At 42.5% G+C, this 13558-nt stretch overlaps 1 protein-coding gene across 10 annotated transcripts in view; it reads right to left on the bottom strand.

Annotated features, from left to right (window-relative positions):
* Nucleotides 1-13558, bottom strand: part of prrc2b (proline-rich coiled-coil 2B) — a 47370-nt gene that overhangs the window by 14650 nt on the left and 19162 nt on the right. For 8 of the 10 annotated variants that reach the window (XM_084693298.1, XM_084693305.1, XM_084693303.1 and 5 more), the window contains exons 16-19: nt 11461-13500; nt 11127-11317; nt 1199-1314; nt 864-1005 (exon numbers count right to left, since the gene is read on the bottom strand). In XM_084693298.1, the coding sequence (XP_084549424.1) occupies nt 864-1005; nt 1199-1314; nt 11127-11317; nt 11461-13500 (2489 nt within the window). The remainder of the gene's footprint in view (nt 1-863; nt 1006-1198; nt 1315-11126; nt 11318-11460; nt 13501-13558) is intronic. The other 2 variants (XM_084693302.1, XM_084693307.1) reach the window with 1 other exon arrangement.

Raw genomic sequence — 13558 nt, 5'->3', positions numbered from 1 at the left:
GAACTTGGGGTTGAGGAAAGGCAACATTTATATATATATATATATATATATATATATATATCTTTTTTTTATATTGTACACTTGTAAGTAAGTAAGTAAGACTATTTATATAGCACTTGTGATTTACTTGTGTAATAAATATTTGTTTATTGTAAATGTTTTAATTTAACCAACTTAATATGTTTTCTGATTTCTTTGGTGCAGCGTTTAATCAAGGGTGGCGTTTATTACACAATGTTCATTTTTGGTGCAAAGTTTATTCGAGGGCGGCGTTTATTCGAAGAAATACGGTACATATACATGTTTTTTAAATATATGATTATATATGAAAAGAAATGTTCTCACCAGTACTAAACAAGAATGGTAAGAGGTTAACAGAGAACCACTATAGTAAATTCTGATAAACATGACATAAGCCATTTATAACATAGGAAACATCAGACAAATGAAGACAATATAATCATTTGCATGAATGTAGGCTACCACAGCATTGGCAATTTGACTAGAATAGATGTGAAGGTTGAAGTACTTCAGAGGTGAATGAGAATTTCAATTGCCATCTGAGAAATATAGGTACCAAAACCAGTAAGAACTGTCATCGCCAACTGCATCACGGGCACTGCACTAGCTATCATTCCAGATATCTGTGTGTGTGTGACAAACGTCGCGGGCACTGTGTTTTTAGGTCTGTTTTCACTGCGCTGCAATAAATATGACTTCTCTTAACATTGTGCTTTGAGTAAATCTACAAGAAAAAAAAAAATGGAAGCAACATCTTGCAATATACATAACTACATTCTAAGAAACTCACACATTTACCTCCACCTTGTAATGCTAGTTTGAACAATTCTGAAAGCCTCTACCTGAGCTGTTGGTCTCCCAGATCTCTGTGCCCAGATTGTTGGTGGACAGTGCCTCATCTGGTTGCTCCATTGCTAAACTGCCCTGCTTCTTGGCAAAGCGAGGGGGCATCTTTGATGTAATTGTTCTGTTCTTCACTGGCACCTAATGATGCAGCAAGAAATGGTTCTGAGTTAATCAAAACACCCTTTTGCTGAACAAGGGATTTTAAAAAGATGAATGTGTACAATTATGCCTGAATCACAAGTTAAAATTATGCATATGTCTTTATAGAGTCGGTAAACTACACAACATGGGTTGTGTTGTCCCATAAGAGAAGACAAGATGTCTAACTTACAGGAGCTCCCTGTTCCTTTCTCCTCCTCTCATCTTCCTGTGGCCGTCGCTGTTTTTTGGACAAAGCATCCTGGTATGCATCCGAACATGGAACTGTGCCTCCAGCATCACTCTCGACTGTGGAGACAGCAAGCCAGTCAGTGCAGTACACCATCAAGAAAAAGAAGGTCGACTGAATAAATGTTTTGATAATGCAAGTACAGTAAAAAACTAACATTGGTTGTAACATTTAGAGTACTTCTGCACAGTGCCTGTGATGCAGTTGTGATTAAGATGTCAGCAAAACAAATACAGAACATAGCTGCAAGCAGCAATGTTGTACGTAAAACTTGTACGTACATAATGCAAGGTTCCAATACGCTGGCTAGATGTAGCATGGTCTTGTATACAAAAAACGATATCTCTGGCTCTTTTTGTGTAGTAATCCCCTCAGAGTAAAACATTCAAGATTTCACCAGCAGCTAGACTACAAGTAGCTAGCCACTGTGGTGAACCTGAACCACACTCATTGCTATGTTTTACAACAGGAGGACTGACCGGAAGAAACCGGTCTTTCTGTCAGAAATCAAAACTGTATGTGACTGGGTTTGAACCACGACCATTGACTAACAAGCAGTGTCTTAACCAAGTGAGGTATTCACAGTGGTAGGAGACAATGTGTTCAGTTAGTGTATGAGAAAATAAGCCGTTTCTGCAATAGCAAGCATCGTCAGATTTGGTCCAAGTTCAAACAGCTGTCATTTAGTCATATTTTGACATATAAAAAGGTGAGATTTTGCATGGTACTTCAGAGTGACGTCATCTTGAAGTCTATTACGTTTAAAAAATTAAAAGTCAGTCAAAATTACATTTGATTTATTGACAAAGATTTGAGGCAATGTGGACCTCTACATAAATAAACCCCTTTCAGCCATTTTGTATTGCATTTCTTATCCCATTTCACTCTATATAAAGACATGTATTCTACACATCTGTAACAAATTTCAAGTTGATTGGAACTATGGTTCATGAGGAGAATGGTTTTGAAGGTTGTACCAAATTTGGACAGTACAGCAAAATATATCATGACAGACCTTATGGGTTCTTGAGGCTGTTTTGTTCCTAATAAGAAATAAGGCATGTATACAAATTTTCTGGCATTTTGGAATAATGGGCGCTGGGGAAATCACATAGACTTTGGGTGTGGCTTATAGCGCCACCTATGGGCGTACATGGGCCATTAGTGGTCTGGGAGTAGTAAGTGACCTGTTGGGCCAAATATGAAAAAGTTGGGTTGAGGACTTTGAGCCATTTCATGGGGAAGAGGAAAAATTATAATAATAGGAATACTAACAATAACAATAGGTCTCCTCCTACCGGAGGAACCCTAATAATAGTACCAACAAAACCAATTGGTTTTTAGTCCCCTGAAGGGACCTGTGAAAGGGAAAAAAAGGACACTTTCAATTAATTTGAAAATAAATGGTATTTTCACAAAATATATTAAATAGTTTCAAGTTCACTTGCCATTTATATTTACAGGTATGGCTACATTGGAACTAGCTGGACCTGCTTCTCTACATCAGTGTTTCCCCAAACCTTTTTTCTGGGGACCCATATTTTAAGTCACAAGCCTTCGCGACCCAAGCCAATAGAGATTATTCGTAAATCACAAAATAAAGGTGGATTTGACCATTATTGCACAATAGTGAGGATATTTTACTGATATTTTATCTTCATTTCAGAACTTGTACGCCTACTGCCATTGTTAATAAGCTATCTCAGACTGAGTGATCACTTCTCTCTGAACAATTGAACCAGCAATGTTTAAAGAAGGTATCCAATAAGTGCCTAATTGGACATACAGCTATAAAAAAACAAACATGTTGTATCCTTTTCAACATTGCTAATGGGATAGCTGGGCCTGTCTGCGTTTTTGTAGTGCATTTCAGTCCGTGGTGCAGGAGGAGAGCGCAACACGAATATCAGGCGCAGCATTCAGTCAGTTTCTGTGCTTGTGTTCATTTTTGTAAGCACAGAAAATTCCAATTCGCACATGTACGTGGTAGTGAAAGGAATAAGCATATAATTAGAAATAGTGGCCCTACTGAGGACAGGATATTCTGACAAAATGCTTATCCAGAATGATAAGGTCACAGATCCATAGCGTCAGTGCGATCGCAGCTGGGCTGCAACAACTCGGTTTCTTCTGTAGGACTAAGCGTCAACTCAAGTTAAGCCTGAGGACTCTCAAATTCGAAGGGATTTTGCATCCACCTTTCATCATTCAGAAGGGCATACCTCTCTGTTGGAAAATAGCAATCAAAGTTCACAATAAGCGCAACGAGAAGAGTTTTATTACGCACAGACGGCTGCTGGTCTTTCAAATAGGTAAAGTTCATTTCATATTTCATATATATTTTACATTGTTTTTCTAGTTCACTGGCCCTTAGGACACTAGCCGAGCCTACTGTATGTAGAGTAGGCCTATGTATGAATGAATGAATGAATGAATGAATGAATGAATGATCAACTAAACAATATTAAACTCGAAGAAAATGTGGAAATTAAGTTCAACTGAAACAAGGCATGTGGTGTATAATTGTCTGAAATGTACGATGAAAACTCGCTAGCAACTTCGCCAAGCAAATACCAAGAGATAGGTTGCAGCAGCTCTTTCGACAATTCAACTACACTTACAGAATCCGCGATGGGACTGAGCTTGAATAGCTTCGGTGACTTTTTATAGTAAAACATTATTGTCAATCAAAAGGAGATGTCTCTCAACAGACCCTCCAATCATCACGCGGAAGCCCTGCATCCAGGCCAGCCCACTCCTCCATTCACCCCCACCTGAGCGTCCATGGGCGGGACATAATCGCAGCATTTATCCAATGACCGTATAGTTTCGAAGCACTGAAAAAAACTGTTCAAAGCAGCCCCATTGAAGTCCATAGAAGCTGAGCTTCAACAGGGAAATGCACTGTGGTGCTACGGGAATGTATCAGAAGGAAATCAGTCAGTCAACCTGCTAATATATGTAGCTGATTCTGAATGAACTCGTCTTCGATATGAACGTGTTCTAACGCATTTAAAATGTTAACACAATAGTAAATATTTGACCATTAATTAGTTTAAGAAATCGCCACTGGCAGATTCAGATTGTGACAAGGCGACCCCAAAAAAATCTCTTGCGACCCACCCGAGGGTCGCGACCCAGTCTTTGGGAAACACTGCTCTACATAACCCAAGGCCGTAGCCATGGAGTCAACATTGGGGGGGACAAATTACATTTTTTTATGATAATTTCCTGTCGTAGTGTAGCACATTTATATTTTTATATCAATGTATTGGGGGGGACATTTTGACCAGATTTTAATATGGGGGGGGGGGGGTCCAATATTAAGGAGTAAGACAGAGAATTGGGATTCGGCCTTAAACTTGAAATGGTGATGAAGGCTTAAAACATATTTTGAAAAGGTCTTCAAAAAGTATTAAGGTGTTGAAATTTAATTCAGGAATCCTGCATATACATTTTGATCAATATAATATAAGGAATTGATAATGTAGGAAACAGCAGACAAATGAAGGCTTCATAATCATGTGTATGAATGTACCACAACATTGGAAAAAAATAAAAATAATGAGAAATGGCTTTTATGATGTGCATAATTGACGAGAAAAGATGTGGAGGCTGAACAAGCTCGGGGTGAACCCCTATGAAATGAGACACCACTTGGTCCATTCAAGGCTAGTCAGAGACAGTATTGGGTAACGTTACTTTTTAAAGTAACTAATTACATTCCTTGTAAACTAGTTACGTTAATTAGTTACTTGCTGTAGAGAGTAAGGCGTTACGTTACTTTTGCATTACATTAAGAAAAGTATTTTATTTCTAAGACAATTCACCTTGGTCACTTTTATGCCCAGAAGGCACATGTAATGGGTTGACCTCAGCAATAGCACATATTGTACTGAATATTCAGTGTCACTCACATATAACATGATCAATCCTCATTATACAGCAAGACGGATCAAGGTAATAATCCACCATAATGAAAAGCAATATTTGCATGACGTTCTTGAATCAAGGAACTCTTTAATCAATAAATAATGTTGTAAAATGCCAAGCAGAAGTATAGTAGTTAGCTAGCTCTACAATTTACCAGGGCTTGGTTTGAATTTCGGAGCACAACAAAGCTAAGCTATAGCTAGAGTTCAATACATTATTTAATGTGACATTACATAGGCCTGTACATGCAAGTCTTAAGCTTTAAATAACTATTTAGCTGGTCGGCTCCATGACGCCGGGTAAATTGGGCTTGTGAGACTGCGCACCAAAAGAACTAAGGGGAACCCACCTGTCTAGCAGATTAAGACGTTTTCGTAGGTACCTAGCAAAAAGTAGCCTCAACTTTCCTAGACTTAAGCTAAATGCTGAGTGCTCGCGACCAAAAGACTAAATTAAATAACGCGCACCTTTTTTCTCTTTGGCTGTTGACGAAGGTGGTCGCATTTTTCTCTCTTCCCCTCTCGCTGTCTTGTCTTGTCTGCCTCAAGATACTCTCTCACCATCACTCTCCGAAACTAGAAGCATGGAATTAATTAGCTGGTCTCTCAATGCAATTGACACCATCTTCTCGAAGAGAAGCTCAGGTTTGGGGGAACCCAACTGTCCTGACGGGACGTTTGCAGCTGGCTACACGATGGACGCGTGGGCGATTTGGCGTGTCATGTGTCTAGCGGCGCTTTCCGTTGAGGATGTTGAAGACATCTTTATTTTCGGAACCGTGATAACAAGCTTTCTGCTGCTTGGAATAGGCGGTTGGCTTGTATATCGAAAAGTCAAGGAAACGGCTGGAGCCATCAAAAGCCCCCTTAGGCTGCCCGACCTGATGGATTCGGTGGTTAGAGCTGTTGGAGCTCTGACTGAACTTACAGCGCAATATGGATTACAACAGGGATAAGTTTGGCTCTGCAAAAGGAGGATTTTGCAGAGCTGGAGTTGGAGACCTTCCTGAAGGGTGGATGTAAAAATTGATTCGCGTCTAAACAACTACACCAATCTTATCTACTTTCGGCCCCGTAACCAGCACAGGCCTTGGCCAAGGCCGTTGCTGGAAAACAACTCCCCTGGAGAGCGCTGAAGCGAGACTATCTTGCTCTTCCCTTCCCCCTCCCACACCATCATCTGTGGCTTGGTCTCTACCCGGGTCATGACCAAGGATGTCTCCTTGCCAACACAATCTGCATAGGGAGACTTGGACTGATTGTGGCCTAGGTCGAGGGCGCCAACCCAGACCTACTCAGACATTAACTTTTACCTACTACAGATAGCCTACCACCACCCCCCCACCCCCATCCAACGCCTTCGACTGCTTGTTTCCCTGGGTGGCTGGTGGGTCTGTGTCCAGCGCCTATTGTGGCTGCAGGTCCAGATGCTGCTTGTCTACCCCCCCCCCCCCCCCCCATTACCCGTTGCAAGTGTCTTTGTAAATGTTATGTTGTAAATGTTTGTGGGCTTATGTGCTGAGGTTTTAGCCTGTTCCCACACTGTACTCCTCTAGGAGCATTGTATGGGGGTTGCCTTTTTCTCTCCTCCTCCTCATGTTATGCTTTGCTGTAACCTTTCTAGTTGGCGCTGCTAATGGCTGCCTAGGTAGGCTCTCCTGCCAAAGTAAATTCTGTGTCTGTGCAAACTTTCATTGCAAATAAACATCAATTCAAAATACTTGTTTGAACAAGGAACTAGTAACGGATTCATTTAATTAAGTAACGCGTTAAGTTGCTTGTTACCTAACAAAAGTAGTCTGACAACGCGTTACATCCAACACAGGTCAGAGAAATGAGGGACTGTTGTGCAATGTAAAGTTAGGGTAGCAAACTAGCAATTTAAAAAAAGTTTCAATTAAGAACATAGTTGCAAATATGTATGTACAGGACTGTGTAGAGCACCAAACAAGACTGTCGTAATTTTTAAATCAATTATTTAATCCGAAAATATTAGATTTATGGGACTCTGGATTATTTGGCCGCCATTGTTGCCGGTTGCAGTATTCACATACCCCTTTGTTTCAAGTAAGCGCTCAAAAACACTTGGTTTTAAGGGGTATGTACCCCTACACCCTAGCCCTACCCCTTGATGAAAACAAGTATTGGGATAGCCCTTGCGCTCACGAGAACGAGCAAAACTAAGGGCTGGAGGTAAAACAGAGAATTGTGATTCGGCTTTAATCTGCAACAAACCTTTAATTTAAAACAGTTGTAGTTTGCAAAATCTATAGAGCACAATCATACAACAGAACTCAGATAAACTCAGAAGAAACAAAGCTCGTAATAAATTAAAGCAAAAGGCAAGGTTAATTGAAATATTTGAGTTCAGTGAGTGGTGATTCACCACAGTATTGAGACACCAGATTACCTCCTCGCGCATCACTGATGTGCCGCCCATAGCCACCCTGATGTCGGCAAACGATGGGGCAGAGGTTGCTGTCATAGCTGTTTTGACAGTTCAGCTGTCGTGTTGGGTAGTGGTGTCACTGATGGAGCACAGAAACCCGCGATTGCAGGCTGCGGCTGCTCTCTGCAGCCAACGGCGGCCTTGTGGCTAGCACCGTGCATGTGGGACTTAACAGTGCTGATGCCCGTCAAGGTTCTGCTAATCTTCTTTTTACAATATGTAGAGTAAGCCTCACGGTTGTTTTCAGCGACAGGTTTCAGCCATGGTATAAACTCATCTTTCTCCAAACAGTAGTCCGCAAATTTACATTTCCCCATTTTGGAGTCTGTTTCGCAACGTGGAGGGTGACATCACCTAATTGCGCATTTAGCAAAATACGTGACTCGCTGACCGAGCACGTCGTTGTTTATAATAGTCATGGGGAGGAAATTAAATATATTCATGCATACTTTGGAGTCAAACTCTTTGGACACAGCTTGAACAAAATTAAATACCTCATAAAATCGTGATTGAAACTTTTTAATACCTTTTAAGGGCCTTGATTTCAGAATTTCCACTAGCCAAATTATTTCCGGTGAAAATGAGAACAATTGACCGTTCCCCAGGTCCCCGCCCCTTAGTTACTGTTGCTACGTCCAACACAATTCCCGGAACTGTCAACCCAAAAGCCACAGCTAGTACGGGGATAAGCGCTATAGCTGTCAGTGTGAGTGATGATTTTTGGAGTAATACCTCTGCGATATCCTCCAGATCCAGGCAGAAGGGACTGCAATATGCAGTGGAAGGACATATTCACAATATTAAAATTAGCAACGAAGGGGAAACAACAAAAGTCGAAGCAATTTTACAGGCACTAACATTTAGATTTCAACATTAACAAATTTGTAGGAGTGACTAGTTATGCACAAGTAGGGGTGGGCGATATGGCCAAAATCTTCTATCAAGGTATGAGTAATTTTATATCACGGTTACAGTATATATCACAGTATAGTAATTGTTCTGTAAATTCAATTAAGAAATGGTACAAAATAACCATACCGTACTTCATCATCGCACTCGATTATTTATTACAAACAAAAACAACTGCCTCACATGAGACAACACGAGTTAAAAACAAGACTCAAAAAGGTTACGAGTACGAGCGTTGCGATTTGCTGATGCGCAGTCATGCCATCCGCGTGGTGACCGACTCACAGTTTAATGCGGATCCGTAATGCCCTCTAATGAGCGAAAGCAATTTTACTATCCATATAACTTGGGTTTCAACGTATCAACCTCGTTAAAGCTTGGTCGATACGTTAAAGCCTCAGTTTGATATTTCCCGGCATGACCTCACTCTCAGTTAGTAAGTAGTTAGCCTTCTAGTCACCCTAGCTCAAGAATGCTAGCAACGCCACCAGTGTAATTTTACAACAATAATTTTACAGCACGACAAATCGAATTGGTTACCTGCAGAATGGGTCCTCAAATATATAATCAATTAGCATCGGTATGAATGTGGTCTGCTTAGACAAAATACACTCCACATCGAAAATTCCGTCAGACCAACGCAAATGTGCTTCAAGGTCAAACGAAAATAGCAAATCAAATAAAAGTTCAACTACAATTCTAAATATTGCAAGAATGTGATTTATATGATGGCTTGTATACAATACAACAACCAGACATTTATTTGACACGTGTAACACAAAAATATAGTATAAGAGTATACCGCGGTTGAAACTGTATAGCCAAATCTCTCCCGGTAGACACATTTCTACCGTCGCACGGTATATACCGTCATACCGCCCAGCCCTATGCACAAGTAGTGGTAATAATACTAGTTGACATGAACCATAACTGTTTGGGGATGTTCTCTCAATAACGTATCGTTCGCTAGCAGCTTAACTTAGCTATCTTGGAGCAGACATATTTGTGTTTGTTGATGTTCTTTAAATTAAGTTGGGAGTGGGGTCTCCCAAACTGTTTAATCCACCGCCGGCACCTTTACTCTTGTGCCTTGGGCTTTGGAAATTGAAAGAAAACCAAGCCTCCCTCTAATCTGTCAGGATACGTTGTGTCAGATCAACACGTCCCGTAGGCACACGTTGCTTCAGATGTCAAAGCTTGACAGACAGTAGCGGTTGCTAAGGTACGATTGGAAGAGGGCCGTTCTAGTGAGGAGTTTCGGGAACGGTCAACTATGAGTTTCCCTGAATGCATTTGATCATTGTATTAACATTGATGGCATGTAAAACACATAAAATGAAGTAAAATGAAGCACATAAGTATGATGCAAGGTAGGGGTGGCAGTATACCGCCATGAACGCGAATACCGGTATTGCGTTGTGCCATGATATGGACTTTGCCATATCATGGATATCACAATATATTAATAAATGTATTAGTAAAGTGTTTGTTTGGTATAAAATATAAGTCAAGTGATACTGCCTGGTGGGTTAGTTCAAATTTGTATCTTTTACAAAAAAAAACATGCAGCATTGTAGTGCATTGTAAGAGATACTAAATACCTTCGGCATTTGGTTACAACAGGACTGGTGATACGAGTATTATTAGTAGTAGGCTATTAGCGGCTGAATCTGCAATGTCCAGCAGCCATTGAGTCAGATAGCGAAAATGTTTGTACGTTTTTTTTTTTGTGAAAGAAAAAAAGCGTTTCAAAGTTCGATTAGTCGATTTTCAAACATTTTAGGCGAGTCTTGGTCGACCAAAGACAATCTTAGTCGGGGACTGCCCTACTGCTGTATTGAATTGTGACGAATAGCTTGGTTGGCGATGGTTGTGTGAACCTTCGCAGTTGTTTTTCCAGACTTGAGCTTGAGAAATGCTTGGGGAAATGTAGCTTGTGTGGACGCTACTGCACTACTTTATCAATAAAAGCTACACTACTGAGGAATATAGTTGAACTAGTAACAGCACTACTTGTAGCGACGCTACCTAGCTACATTGCTAACTCTCTTATAAACTACACACCAGCTAGAACACTGCGATCATCAAATGCAGGCCTATTAGAGGTTGCCGGAAGCAGCCATAAGAAGATTGGTGATGCTGCCTTTGCCAATTACGCCCCAAAACTATGGAACAAATTACCCATAAATATCAGAGAAGCAAATACGCTAGACATTTTTTTAAGACAGCTTAAAACCTACTTTTTTTACCAAAGCATTGAACTAATTTTTATCTCAGAAGGGCCTTACAACTGGTAGTAGTTATATTATTGTTTTTATAGATTTGCTTTGTATTCCCGCAAAGATTGCGGCTTGTATTTGACTTGCACTATTGCTTATGTGTTACATTTTATCCATTTTGTTGAGTTATTGTATTTTGTTATTCTGTAGTTTTTATCATTATTATAATTTTACTTTATTTATGAACTTTGCAGCGTGCCCGGTTCTGGAGAAAATCGCGGGAAACTCGCTTCCCTAAGATCCCATTTCAAAATACACAGAGATTAGAGAAGTATACTGAAACTTGTGGGTGTCTGACTTACTTGGATAGCTGCTACGTTCATATTGGGATAGCGATTCAGCCATTTCTCCTTTGACAGAACTGCCCTTCAGCTCCTTATCGATTTTTTTCCCCAAGGGCTCATTAGGCCCACTCTGATAGACTTCCTCGGACTGCTCAACGCTATAGACTGAACCTGAGCCAAGGCCCGGGCCGGAATCATCAGTAGTCCTGCTGGAAATGGTCAAATGAACATAAGTTGAGTGTTAAAAAAAGTATAATATTGCCATCTTGTCTTAACTTGCATACAATTCATAAACACTTGCAAGATGTTCCAACAATCCCATTATGTCTTTATAATATCAAAGGAACTCCACCTTTTACAGCCTGGTGACACTCCGTTCTGCCAGCTGTCATTTCTGCTGGAGGAGGATGGGGCTGTAGAAGTATCTGCTGACCGTGGCATTTTGTTCCCCTCCATCATCGTTGGTTCTGGTTTCCTGTTCTGCCGGTCAACCAGGGGCCGCTGGCTGGAGAAGCTCCTCTTGGCTAGCTCCCTCTTCTCTCCAGTGCCCTGCTCACCGTGGCCAGAGTCTGATTGTAAATCTCCATGGGTCTGCTGACCCCCACCTCCACATTTCTCCCTCCAGTCGTTGAAGTCACTGTTTTCAGAGCCTGTCTCCCACTCTTCTGCCTGTCCGTGCGGACCCAGCCGTCCACCTCCAGAGTATTGACTATTGGGCCAGCCATCCTCTCCACTCACCTTGGAACGAGCTGGCCAGGGGTTGGCAAAGTTCGCTCCATTGATGTACTCTTCACTTGTCCACTGGCATGTGCCAGGTTCCCGCTCTTGACGCAGTCGACGGAAGCGTGGGGGCTTGTCCTGGCGAGGTGGTCGCCTCCTCCTCAATTGTTGACGGTCAGTATTGTCATTATCTAGGTAGCATTCACCGTCAGCACCACGGTCTTCTGTACCATTCTCCATGAAGAAGCCAGCAGTAAACTTGGGAGGATGTTTGAGGGGTTCACGTTCTGTTGGAGGTCTGCGCAAATAGGTTTCAGGTCCCAGTCCGTAGCCATTCTCCTGCATGGGTGCTCCGCTACCAAATTGGGTTCCCCTGCCCCTCCAAGTGGAGATGTCTCTGGAGCCACCAAAGCCGCGGCTGTAGCCTCCACTGGTGTTCAACCTAGGGGGAAGCAAGCGCCCGCTGAACCCTTTTGTGACTTTGCTCTTCTCACGGGAATCGCTGACAGCCTGTTCATCAGTGTACACCTTGTTGGACCTCCAGGAATCCCGGTCAGCCTTCCTGACCTCACCAGAGTCTAGGCACCCACCTTCTCCATTCTCTGATCCCTTCTGCCGCCGCCGTTTGGGCAGCTCCTCATATTCCGATGCCTCACTCAGCGTTTCACTGACATTGCGCCTTCGTGGTTTCCCTCTCTGGAGATCCTCAACCTTGATAAAGTCCCTTGGCAGTCCTCTGCCTCTACCTGGCCTTTGGACATCCCTATTATTGCTGCTGTAACCTGCCCTTGAGTTCTCTCCTCCTCGTCCTCCCCGTCCCCCTCCTCCCCTTGAGCCAAACTCCCTGAAGCCCCGGCTTCGGCCTCGTCCTGTTCCTCTGGCTCCTGCAAATGCCTGTTCCTCATCAATAAAAATCCAGTTATTGCGTCGGGGAAGCTGGGGTTCCCTGCTCTCCTGGATCTCCCTAGACGACTGGCTCTTGCTGCTGTCCCAACTGTTCTCTTTAGGTGAATCGTCACTATTACTTGGAGGCCTCTCCACCTTTACAGGTGGTGATAGTTGATGTTTCTCTTCTGGCTGCTTCTCGACCGCAGGTGAGGCTGCGCGTCTGTTACTTACAGACTGGATGTCTTTCTTTAGATCATATACATTGGTAAGGACCTCCTTCTCTAGGCGGTAAGGAACTGTCTTTTCCTCGGGTTCCACTTTAGGCTTTTCGTTCTCTTTGTCTTCCACTTTCAGGGCCTTCAGTACTGGTTTCTTGATAGGTCCGGTTCTGCGTGTCAGAGTTTTCCCGCCAATCTCAGAAGGTTGGCTCACACTGCTGCTGCTGGAACTGGAGCCTAGGTCTGACCATTGCCCTTGACCTCCGCCTTCCTTCTTCTGCCCTCCATCTTTTCTCCAGTAGTCGGAGTCAAAGCCCTTCTCTTTGGAGACATCAAAGACCTCATCATGGGACTCAGTACTGTCCTTTAAGTGTCTATCTTTGGGGTCCAGTATGGGGTAGTCGCTATCCGGGTGCTGCTGCGAGCGGCTGGGGGCAGTGGCAAGAAGGCCTTGATTGTGCTGAGGGTCTCGGTCCAGACCTCTGCTCTGGTGATAGCCCTGGTGTTCTAGGCCCTCAGTACTCCTCTCTTCATATGAATCCTGTTGGGAGCAGGTCCTGTCACTCCTGAACACAGGAAAATACACAAATTATAAGACCCTCTAGTCTTTTGACAAGGGAAAAT

Source organism: Hypomesus nipponensis, chromosome 27 (assembly GCF_054491055.1).
Source record: "Hypomesus nipponensis isolate SF chromosome 27, ASM5449105v1, whole genome shotgun sequence".
Classification (NCBI taxonomy): Eukaryota; Metazoa; Chordata; class Actinopteri; order Osmeriformes; family Osmeridae; genus Hypomesus; species Hypomesus nipponensis.
Note: the sequence above shows the minus strand (reverse complement) of the source record. Positions and strands in the feature narration are given on the sequence as shown.